Below are 12968 nucleotides of genomic sequence, written 5' to 3'. Positions count from 1 at the left end.
AGTAACGGCAAAGAAGAAGTAAAACTCTCTAAAACTACCACTAGTCTGTTCTGTTTGTGGGAGATCCAAAAACCTGAAGAATGAGCAAAGAATAAGGCATTTCAGCTGATGTCCAGTAACATTTTCATAAAGGAAGCTGCAGTTACCAGCTAGTAAATCTAGCTTTCTCATATGGTCACTATTCACATATTAACACTCCCTAGAAGCTGGTATTTAATTGGGGGCTGGAGGAGAAGTGCAGGGAAATGCCTGAAAGGATTAGTTCAGTTGAAACAAATCTGTATCACAAAAAGAATTTCTTCTTCACAGAACAAGATTATTTCATGGTTCATATTGATTTACTGACTACAAGACAGTCTTGAAAGGAACTACTCAATTGGATTAGATGTAGCTATTATAAAACCACATTTTTCTTTCAAGAGCCAAGTGCAGTTGTCTAAAAACATAAAATGCACAAACATTATGAGTGCTGAACAAAAGGAACGGGCATTATAATGAATGAGTATGTTATAGCTCTCACAAGGAAGAAACAGGTGCACCATGTGAAACAAGTCAAGTATTTATTCCTTGTGCATAGCATTGGTTAAGATCTCAGTTACAGTCTACTGGAGCTTGATGTGCTATTTTTTGCAAGGCTTCAGAGTAAGCAGCACATTGCAAAAGAGAAAAAAGAAATCCCAACTGGGACACTTTCAGGCCACAGTGACATAAATAATAAGATGATTCAAAATCTAAGACAGTGGAAAGTAGATACATTAAAAAGGGAAATTTTGGAGAAAAGAAAGTGAAATGGGAATGTAATAATTAGTATACACAGAAGAAAGTGTAAGTCAGAACAGCTCATTTTCACTGAGAGAGTGGAATGTGCAGAAGGAATGTGCAGAAGGTGATCCTGTGAATCAGAATCAATAGGACACTCCAATATGAACTAAATGGTGCAGAGTTACATTTTTTCCCAAGTATGTCCCCTCCTTGAGATAGTCACCTCCAGTATCAAGTCACTGTTTATGTTTTTATCCTATTAAATCTACTGCACTATTCTAAAACAATACATTAGCTAGACTATTTCATCCTGGGTTTGAATGAGATACTCATTAAACTGATATTTAAAGAAGTTTTTCCAGCAAAGATATAACAGTAGATAAAATACACATGAATGAAGCACATACAAAATTATGTTTACTAAAATTATAAGGCTTTTCATAACTAGAGATGCTAACCATACCAACAGGAAATTCAACTGCATAATACAAATTAAAGTGCAGAAAAACAACTACAAAGGTTGTACATGTTTATCTTTTCTATACACTGTTCAAGTGCTGTGAAGTTGTAATTGACTATTTTAACTATTTCAAGAAAGAAAAATCGCTTCCATCTCTGATCTGCAGAACGTACTCATCCTTCCCCACCCCCCGGCAATTCATAGCAACATTAACTCATTATACAGTTTAAGAAACGGTCCTTAAAGTCAGGTCTTCACCAGGTACTCTGTTTGCTTTCACAAACCCCAAAAGTTTACATTCAACATACTGTAAAAGGAAAAAAAGGAGCTTGCTGCACTCAGCCTTAAGTAAAACATGCATCACCATTTAAGTCACAACTTCTCCAAAAGGATGAAGGAGGCAAAAGGAACATACAGTTCTGTTTTGAAGCATTTATAAACATAACATATTGCTTATTTCAATTAGCAACCACATATTAATTACCTTTCGTAGCTGATTTGTGAAAAATAAAGTCTGTAACAAACTGTTCATGTAACAAGTTGCTCCCTGGTTCTTTAAGCCAACATATCCTGTGTGCTTCTTTGAATCCCACCTAGAAAATAGTTAGTTGTTAAAACAAGATAGTTCTTTATTAACTATAACAAAGAGTACTTGTTCTAAGGTAGTACTGCTGGTAGGTATCAGCTACTCTTCACTACTACTTCAGGTTCCAATTAACTACACTTCACTCCTGCCTGCCAGTAGCAACAGTCTGCGACCAAATGCTTTGCAATTTTGTTAGGTTTTCTTTTTAAAGATATTCTATATGGTAGAAAAAAAGTATTGTGAAAGTGCACTGGAACCCAGAGCTGTACTTCCAATGGCAAGTCTGCATTTCAGTACAGCTACTGTTTACAAGTGACATTAAGTAGAACGACTCAGACGAGGCAGTTTTAAAGCAACTGTAAAGCACGACAAGTTGGACAGTAGAGCCACCCGTGTCTGAAACCCCGACCAGCTCTAAGATCATAAATGTTGAGGCTAGATTTGCAGGTGTTATATTACAAATCAATTCATAGAGAAGTTCCACAACAGTATGCTGACTAATGCAAGTTGAAGCTTAACCTATGCAAAAATCTGTGTGACTAATGAAAAATACTGCCATGTGAGAACTCATCAATTAAAGGAGATAAAGTGAGAATGTCTAATGAGAGCTACAAATGTTCATAACACAAAATACTTGAACAATCTTGAGCTACATAAAAATATTTAAGAATTTTTATTTTTTAACAAAGATACTTACGCCACTCCATGTGGAGCATCTGCTTGAACATAGACTTCAAAAGTAACTTTGTCCTCTTCTATAAAGCCTTTTTCAGGATCAGTGACTTCCTGTAAAACAGGAATGACACACGAACATGAAAACTGGAACTTGCAACTTGATGGTAGTGAAGCATCCAGTTAGACATCACTTTCTAATGTCCAGGTCTGAGCTACCAGTAATAATAAAATGAAGAAGAAAAACTGAAGGACAACAACAAAACTGGTTTTCAGCCCAATATACTTTAATTCTTTTTTCCATGTCTCATTTCAAGAAACTTGTTCCTGGCTTTTAATATTCTGCAGTACTATTTCAATTTTCCATGGACAGGAAGAGTCAGTAATCAAAGGCTCTGCTGCTTCTCACCAGTATTTCAGACTGATGAAAATGCTTAATAAGCTTTCTCAATTCAAGATAAGCCTTAGTAGTATTTATTACTAGGGCATTAAATATCTGTACACATACACAAAAAAATACATGGAAATGCAAGAAAATCTATGTTACTTCAGAATGACATCGACTATCACAGTGAAAATAAAAAACAAGTATTGAGGTATGCAGAAAATAGTAATGAAGGAGTATTTAAATCACAATATAAGTAAAAGCCATCTACAACAATTAAGTACAGGAACTTGTGAGCAACTGAAAAAGAATCCACAGCAATGACAGAAAAAACAACAGCTTTTGGAAAATCCTTTTCTATAGGTATCTCAGTACCCACAGGTGCGAGTTCAAAACTGTTCCTATCTAGCAATAGATTAATATATGTCCAATTACTTACACTCCAGGCCATGAAGTTGGAGAAGCCCCAGTCATTTTCCTTATGAAAAAACAAGTGACTAATACGACGACTGAATGATTTTTCATCATCCTTGTAGTTTATTATCTTGAGAACTGCTTGTGCATGACAAGACCATGACCTATAAATACAGAAGAAACATATGAAACTCAGAACCAAGCTTTTTACAGTCATTGGATTTATTTTTTTTTTTTTTTTTTTTTAGGGATTTATAGTACATTACTTTCACGTAAGATTTATTTTTTTCCCCCTTACTAGAAGCTAAGATTTAGTTAATTGTTATGGAGGACATGAATCCCTGGGGCTTTCTAAAGACACACCATGAATGTGAAGCCAGAATGGAGATTTTCTGAGGGCAACAATGTTAAGAAAGTACTGTCAGGCAACTGCAGGTAACAGTGATTTAACCTAAGAGCTCTCTGAGGTGAGCTAATTCTGATCTACTTCAATACAGATGGATAGGCCTTCTCAGTAATAGTCACCAAGTAGTCTTGGCGTCTGCCTACAGAGTGTGGTTAACTGACTTTCCCTAAGGAAAGGAGGAAGCAATTCTACTCTCCCTCCAAGATAAACTCCCAATTGATTTTCTCAGAAGCACTCCTTTATGACAATTCTTGTTCAAATTTATCCCTCTTGAGCAAGACAATCAGACCGAGTATCAGATCACACATGGTCTTGTCACTGCCTGATGCAGGGGCACTACTGCTTGCTTAGCTCCTCCAGCTGCACTTTGGTTGATACATCTGAAGATCACATTAGCCTTGTTCTGTGACTACCTGCATGTGAACCACTTCTGTGACTAGTGGTTCACTAGCTGTGACTCTTACAATTTTCTTCCTTACCTTCTGCATGAAGCATTCACCTTTTAGATTACAAAAGTGATGGAAAACAGCAACTTACTATTCAGTGTGAGCTACAAATTACGTGAAATTTGGTGATAGAATGGATTTACCCTATGGGAAAGGATACCTATGAGGGTTTTGCACTCTAGCTGGATAAGCTGCAGTAATGCCTTTATCTTTTCAAATGTCTTTATTATTTACACAGATAGCATGCAGGACTCCAAGAACACGAAGATACTCTGAGGGCTGGAGCACCTCTGCTCTGAAGACAGGCTGAGAGAGCTGGGCTTGTTCAGCCTAGAGAAGAGAAGGCTCCAGGGAGACCTTAGACCAGCTTCCAGTGCCTAAAAGGGCTGACAAGAAAGCTGGAGAGGGGCTTCTGACTAGTGCCTGTAGTGATAGGAGATGAGGGAATAACTTTAAACTGACAGATGGGAGACTGAGATAAGCTCTTAGGCAGAAGCTCTTCCCTGTGAGGGTGCTGAAGCACAGGGTGCCCAGAGAAGCTGTGGCTGCCCCATCCCTGGCAGTGTTCAAGGCCAGGTTGGACACAGGGGCTTGGAGCAACCTGTCTAGTGGAAGGTGTCCCTGCCCATGGCAGGGGGTTGGAACTGCCAATCCTACATGGATAACCTTTACGGTCTCTTCCAACCCAAACCATTCTATTTACAATTCTAACACGTACATATTCATATCTCCCTTGATGAGCAATGAACACCTTAAACAAGAGATGACTACCTCATACACTGCTCTGCTTCAGTTGTAAGCTGTTACCTGCTCATACGCTTTACAGGGCAGGATTTTAGTTCTGCGGGGTTAGAGAAGCTCCAGGACCACTTCCATTTGAAACAAACGCAGAACTTTTCCCGTGCCAAGAAAACTGTCTGTCAAAGACATCCCCATGCCCCCAGCAATCAAACAAATATATCTAAATTCTACCACAAACTTGTGGCTGTACAAGCTACTTCTAGCTCCTAAACAGAGCATTACTCTTATGCTTTGGGATTTAGAAAGGTGGGGGGAAAAGGGAGAATCAAACCCTAGTGAGAATTCTCTCCTCTTGCAGACAGGTAAAATATTCTTTTTAGATGTTTGTATTTCTTGCCATACAGATTAACTAGTAGCAAATGAGGACTCATACAGTAATTAAAAGGGTCTTACGTGGAATCAGATTCAGCATTGCACTGAAGGAAGAAGCCTACGCTTTTTTGGTGTGGTCTGTCCGGGTAGAGTCGTGGCATAACCATGATCTTCCATGGCAAATTCCGTACAAAGCAGGGAGGACTGAGAACTGACTCACTCAATCTGTTGAAGCGTTCCACTGTAAACTGAAATGTTGCTTCTGATCGCCAACTTGTGTCTGGAACAAACACACACACAATTATTTGGAAAAAAAACCCCAAACCCAAAAAACCCAACACCAAAACCCAGATGTTCTTCACTCCAAAATGTCATTTTCAAAAATCATGCAACGTGAACATGTTTTATGTAGTGGGATATTGGAAGCAACCAAACAAAACCCCAAACCCTGAAAGGCACTGAGCAACTGAAGTTTCGATCTTTTAATTTTGAGAAACACTGCAACATCCTTCAGGAAAACAGAGCACTGGAAAAGCATTCCTTTTGTATGCTATTTTCTTAAGTAATTCTTTAGCACTAGAACTTACTATCACTCAAGTTTCTTCTAAAGCAGTGGGTACAGCCAAACAAATGCTTTACAACCCAAATCACAGCCTACACTAACTCTTCTTGTTGTATCTTCCCAGCCCAATTTAAGTTAGCTCTTTGCATGAACCAAGATGTGCAAAGGATTTTTGCAATCTGTTCAACTGCCCTATTGATACCAAGGCACCATTTAGTTATTTCTTGCAACAGTATCTTTTCAAGTAGATGAACCCCAATGTTTTTGGTTTTGTTTTTTTTTTTTGGGGGGGGGGGGGTGGTTTCTTTTTAAATCTTATACCAGTTTGCTGAAGAATAGCTCAAGACCACTTCAGGGTCCTCTCTGCGGTATGTGAACACTTTAAAGATTTTTAGTGGTCTAAACCAAAGTTAAATGAGACACTTTTTTAAAAAATGGCTTAATTTGACACACACAATTAAACTAATTTTGCCTTCTTCCCACATCCCCAGTTCTTCATATACCACAATCTGTTCTGCTTCTGTTGTACGTAGCTATAACAGGGTGCTGGAGACTGCGACAGTTTCAGGAAGGCACAAAGCTGGGTTCTCTTTATTGTGACATGCCTCTCTACATAAAGGGAGGAAAAACCTGCAACTTATCCCAAGAATTTTTCAGGGCAAGGATAGAGTACACACAAGACATTTCCCCTCTTTTCCATGGTTCCAACTGCACACCCATGTAACACTGAGAGATTGTGTGTAAGGAGGTTCGAGTACCATACAGGGCAGCAGACAAGCACCCATGGTCAGACCGCTGTTCTTGCACCACCCACGGGTGATGCAGAACTCAGGCAGATATGTCACAGTGACATCTGCAATCAAAAGCACTGATGTACAACGAGACCAAGCCAGAAATCAGATCACGAAACGATGTGACACAGGCATGCTGAATCCAAACACGTATTTTTCCCCTACACTCAAAGCAGCCCCTCACTCGAAGCTTTGCATGGCACCAGACAGTGTTGATTCTAATTAAAAAAACAGGTAAGCCCTTAAAAAAATTAAGCTCTCTTGATTACCACATGCAACAGTGTAACGACTATACACTTCAATACAGAAAATTAACAAGTTTTGCCCACAACTGCTGGGGAGCTTTGACAGATTCTTCTTCCTGGCAAATCGGTTTTCTTTTCAAGCTGTTGTCCTACTTCTTATCTTGATCTTGGCAACACAGTTGATCTTATTTGTGTATGGCCTGACAGCACTAAGCATTCCCAATTATCTCTTGAAAGTAATAGTACTACAGCAGAAACCAGCTTCTTCTGCTCTCTACACCTGCAACAACCTTCACATTACTGTGCGCTACCAGCTTCCTCAGAAGAGTTCAAAGGATTATTTTCTCCTCTTTTTCCCTGCATGTAAGCATAGCTAACCAGTAGTCTATCACCTACTTAAAAACTGCTCCCTGTCCATTTTACCTACTCATTGCCTGTTGACAGAGTAGAGAGCTGGTATCCTATATCCAAGAGCCAGACAAGCTACATCCAAAAGAGCTGTACACTCACACTTGATTGGCAACGGTTAGAGATCAATCCTGCATTGCTCGTATCTCAAACCAGCTCGAGAACGCCTCCCTGCTCATGATCAAGATCAGTACTTCTGGGCACAGTCTAAGCTTCCGAAAAATGAGCCAACCAAGTTTGCTTTCTGCCTCCTTTGATGCAGCTTTCAGAGCACTTCAGTACAAGGATGCAGCAGCGCTGCCATGGTGTCAGCTAAAAACGGCAGCCCACGCAGCATCTGCAGAGGCTTCAGAGAAAGTTTGCCTTGTTTCTTGATTTCTTTTCAGGAAAGCCTATGTATGAGAGCTCACCAGGAAAGGGTACTCTTCTCTGTAAATATTTGAGCAGTCGCTAGTAACTACTCCACAGAAATGCAGCCTCACAATGTAAGTCAACCCGAAAATAGAAGTTTCTTTAAAAATGCAAAACACAACCCCCCAAAATAACAACCTCCCTTTCCTTCCAGAAAGCCCGTATTTCAGCAAGCGTAATCGATTAAAACATTTGATGAGTATACTGAGCACATAAATAAAACCTTTTTCACTATTTTCACAGATGTGTCCACCAGTTTCTATAAAAGACTGCAACTGGCAGCAGGATGATTTAGTAGAGATTGGCAAGTAAAGCTTCTATAAATCCCCGAACTACAAACATACGACACATGGTCCTGAACACAAGGTAAAAAGAACAGACCCAACTGACCATGCTTGGTGGTGAAGTTACATGGAATGGATTATATCTGCTACATGGGAAGGATTTTTTCCACTGATGAGGTGAATGTCATGTTTAGCACCTTGATGTGACACGGTTCCTTCAAATCAGAGATCCAACTACAGAATGTGATCCATTTTAAGACTGAAGTACACTATTTAAGCAGATTTCTTTATTATTTTAGTAAATGTTGCTACCTTTAAAGTACATTGAGGTTATTAAAATATATTCTGAACCTGAATTATTAATGGAGAAACTGGGTGAATATTCTATGAATATTTTAATAATGATCCACATACAGCATGCAATACTAGCAAATGGCTAAGACTCATGCTTCTGAAAACCTCCTCGCCCCTGCAGTTCTTCACAGAAATGAGACTTCAGTAGGTAATTGCAAATCTGTGAGTTTATGTTTAGCTAGGGACCTTCTGTTTGAACTTTAACTTCTAAAGATAATTTATTCTATGTGCTGTTTTGAATACTGATGCACTTGCAAGCAAAATTTTATCAGAACCTTGTTTTTCATAGAATAGTTAGGGTTGGAAAGGACCTTAAGATCCTCTAGTTCCCCTCCCCTGCCATGGGCAGGGACACATTGCACTAAACCATGTCACCCAAGGCTCTGTCCAACCTGGCCTTGAACACCACCAGGGATAGAGCATTCACAACTTCCTTGGGCAACCCATTCCAGTGCCTCAGCACCCACTCTCACTTCTTCCTTATATCTAACCTGAACTTCACGTGTTTACGTTTGAATCCATTACCCCTCATCCTACCACTACAGTCCCTAATGAAGAGTCCCTCCCCAACATCCTTACAGGCCCCCTTCAGATGCTGTAAGGCTGCTATAAGATCTCCACACAGCCCTCTCTTCTCCAGGCTGAACAGCCCCAACTTTCTCAGCCTGTCTTCATATGGGAGGTGCTCCAGCCCTCTTATGATCCTCATGGCCCTCCTCTGGACTTGCTCCAACAGCAAGTCTAAGTTTTTGTTATTTTTTACTTCACTTGCAGAAGCTGCTATTCCAGATCACAAAGCCTGGATCATTAAGTCATTCTCTGTACAAAGCATAACACATTCCTTCAGTTGGTTCTTTTTAATTGGCAAGACATCATACATAGCAACAACAGGTTCTAGCCAAACCCCTTGAGAGAACACAGCCTTATCTGAAGGTCCTGTTGGGTGGTCCACTGCTGCTCCCGTTATGCGTTCTTCACAATGCCTGTGATTAGTGCCTAGCAAAGGGGGCGAGAGCTGCTATTCCCCCCCACCCTCCCATCTTATCAGTCATTTCTTTTTGCGCTAAGCAGAAAGTACAAAACCTCAAAAGTCTCCTGAACTCAGAAATTCACCAGAAAGCTGGTTTCTATGATCCAGGTGGAAGCGTCAACCTTTTATCTTACTCTTTACTTTTCACCCATTAAACTCATTAAGACTTTCACTGAAGAGGTACCTAAGTTCTCTTCATGCATTCTTTATCAGCTCAGATTGATCCTACTTGCTATGAATAACAGCAATGGAAAACACAACATGTTTATCAAATGTCTCTCTCCATTTTTTCCTATCTTGAGAATCTCCAACCTGTCCATTACTTCTGTAGACTGTGCTGCCAACCAGGATAGTAAGAGAACAAACAGCAAGAGAGCAATTGCACTCGTGTAAATAATGCAACAGCAGGCAACTAATCTGATTTATAAGACTTGGAAAAGAGGCATCATCCAGTTACATGATGCAAGTCTTCAGGAATGTTTTTGCATTTACAACATTTTGCAGTAACACTAGTTTCCATGTGTCAATGCAAACTTCAACTGCACCAAGATGTAGCCAGACACTCCTTATGCAAATATGATAATGAGTAACTTCTAGTATTGCTTAATAAACACATTTCAACCCCAAAAGATATCCCACAGCAGAGTGCATCAGAGCTCCTGACCCTACAGAAACTCCGCAAATATACGAGTACCACCATAAACACAGAATCTTCCACAAGCCCTCTGCTGGATACCTTCAGGTAGTCCCTTCTCCCTACTGTGACTCCTTCATATCCAGTTCTCCAAGAGGAGTCGAGTATTTGATACATGACAGAAAACTGGCTGATAGTAGCTCTTTGGTTAAAAAGTCACTATTACTCTGAATGAAGAGGTGTACATGTGATTACATGCCACCCTGGACATGGCCTGGGTTTTATCAGCTGTTTCTGTAGCTTAAGTCCCTTTTGCTTCATTTATGCAAGTATATACAGACCAACTTCCGGACAAAATTTTATGCCAGTTGACCAATATGTTATCTACTAGCTGTATTAACAGCAAACACTATCAGACTTTCTACCTATAAACATCATTACTGAGAATGGAGGTTCAACAGAAGTGTCCTTGCCAATCAGTGTCCGTCCATGTGATCTTCTCTTCAAATGCCATGGCCTGACAGACATTCAACTTCTTTTGTAACAGGTGATTTGATTTTGATAAAAACAGAATTCCCTATTTCAGCCTCAGCTAGTTACTCTGAGCAAGAAATCAAAGCCCTCTGAATGAGATCAGGCAATCAGACGTGAAAAAATTTCATAGACTCAGCAGACCTCATTTTTACTTTATTGTGAGAATCTGATCATAGGAAACCTTATCTTTGCCAATGATACAGAGGAAATTCAATCATGAGATGCTTTTGTCCTGAATTTAAACCATATTCTTTTCATGGAACATTACTATTTTTCTATCAGTATTCTATTACATGTTCCTTGAATACACGCAAGTAAGCACATTTTTGACCTTCAACCACGAACTCTGACTTTTCATAACCAAAACTGATCAACATTTTGCACAAATATAAATAAACGTTTAAGCCTAGTCCTGAATGTATTATCCTCTCACAAGACAGCAGAAATAAGGAATCAAAGTGGAAGAAATCCAACTCATACTTTGTCTCCTTTCTCCAACTCAAATTTCATGTAATCTTTCAAAATAAGTAGCCCCCCTATATGCTCTCCTATAAAAAGAAATATCATTGTACATTTTCCTCGCTAAACAACAGACTTAATTACAAACTCATCATCTTTCTTTAAATAAGCCAAGACACAATCTTCTGCAACAGAAAAACCCTGTGCACCCTTATTTTCATTAAATAGACCAACAAAAAGGTTTCAAAAACACATCCTCATTTATTAACTGGATATTAGTACATACTTCTTCCTTTGCATTTGCAAATAAAAGGGCATCAGAGTCGAGGGGGAAATGTTCCTCAACAGAACAGTTACCACTGACTTACCATACCAAGACAAACACTGATCACAGATGCCACCTGACAAGAGAGTGGGACAGATAAGGATTCTAAATGTCCTGAAGGAACTGCATAACTGATGCAATTGCATTTAGCCAAGCACCAGCTGCAGGCTGTTTAAAGGGACATTTATCACAAAATGTAACAATGGACAGTATCACTTTCAGCAATTTTAAAATTGCCTAGAAGGAGTAAGAAGTAAAAAAATCCCAAGCCCTCCGATGCCTGCTCCTATTGTATAGCTATGCTAAAAGGATGCCTACACAGAAAACCAGCAGTCATAACTACAGAGGGTTTCATTTTTTTTTATGAGCTGCAGTTCAGAGGACACATATAAGACTGGGACCATTTTATCCTCAAAAATCATAGAAATAAGCCACCAAACCACAAGTTTTTATCACATATTTACTTACCATCTTCCATGTCTTCTTCAGTGTTGTTATGTCCATCAGCCATTGCTACATTCCCATTAATGACAGGATTTTGAGTAATTCTTGGAGGATCATCTGTATCTCCAGCTAATTAAGTAAAAAAAAAAAAAAAAAAAAAAGTAACAATCAGCTACATTAACATTTCTGTCTCAGGTAGTGCTTATCAGACACGCAAATGGCATATTTAGTGCAAAACAGCATACACAAAACAATGGTACCGATATGCGTCTAACAGTAAAATTCCTCAAACAGATGAGTACTTATGGATGAAGCAAAAAGTCCACATTAATGTGGAATACAAATACAAAGAACATAAATATATTCTGAAGTTTCCAAATTGTCTTACAGTCAGCATCTTATCATCAAGTCTCATTAAATAAAAACAACCTTTTAAATTACCTTTTCTGGGGTTCCACATTTTTTACAGGTACAAATTTCTAATAGGAGACTTTCTAAATTGACAATTTATTTTAACATTTCTGTGGTGTTACTTTAAAAACAAACAAGCAATCTAAACATTTAATCAAATGTAACAATAAGATTTAAATTTTACTTGGGCAAAATTGGAAAGGAAATCCTCTACTATGAGGAACATTTCAGAGGTAACATTTTCCAGTTTCTAGCCATCACTGCTATGAAGTTTTGTTCCAGTAACTGCTTAAAACACATGTAAACACCACTAAAGAGATATGAAACAACTCCACGAACTATGCCACCATGATTTTAAAAGATACATTGCTTTGACTGAACAAGCATCTTCCTGCTTTATCCAACTGAAGAACACCACCTCCTATTGCTGTGCATCAAAAGCTGATGGATCGTTTCAGCATAACTGCAGGGAAGCGGATATATTCTTGAATAAACTGTTTTTCATCATCAGGCTGTAAAACCTATAATCTTTTGCAACCACCCCAAGCATGCCTTAAAAGACACTCTTCTAAAGGGTCTGAGAAGTTTCTCTTAACTATACCAGTCCTGCTATTAACTTGTATATTCCACTACACCACACCAACCCCACCCCACACCCAATCACTGGTGTCTGCAACTAAGAGCAGTTTTATACACAAAAGCTACACACGAGTTACTGGCTGTGTGGGTCACCAGGGCCGCGGGTAACCTTCTCCTTCAGGAAGTTAACTGTTCCCGAGGAAACACCACAAGCTCTGCCACCGGGAGCCCGGCCACGGTGCTGCCCCTGCCC

At 39.3% G+C, this 12968-nt stretch overlaps 1 protein-coding gene across 1 annotated transcript in view; it reads right to left on the bottom strand.

Moving 5' to 3' along the window:
• USP7 (ubiquitin specific peptidase 7 (herpes virus-associated)) overlaps positions 1–11850 on the bottom strand; it is a 41742-nt gene extending 29892 nt beyond the window's left edge. The window contains exons 1-5 of the mRNA XM_010019024.1: positions 11750–11850; positions 5326–5524; positions 3305–3443; positions 2506–2594; positions 1707–1815 (exon numbers count right to left, since the gene is read on the bottom strand). Coding sequence (XP_010017326.1) covers positions 1707–1815; positions 2506–2594; positions 3305–3443; positions 5326–5524; positions 11750–11792 — 579 coding nt within the window. The 5' untranslated portion in view covers positions 11793–11850. The remainder of the gene's footprint in view (positions 1–1706; positions 1816–2505; positions 2595–3304; positions 3444–5325; positions 5525–11749) is intronic.
• Between the last annotated feature and the right edge of the window lie 1118 nt (positions 11851–12968).

This window comes from Nestor notabilis, unplaced genomic scaffold (assembly GCF_000696875.1).
Source record: "Nestor notabilis isolate BGI_N333 unplaced genomic scaffold, ASM69687v1 scaffold11107, whole genome shotgun sequence".
Lineage (NCBI taxonomy): Eukaryota > Metazoa > Chordata > Aves > Psittaciformes > Psittacidae > Nestor > Nestor notabilis.
Note: the sequence above shows the minus strand (reverse complement) of the source record. Positions and strands in the feature narration are given on the sequence as shown.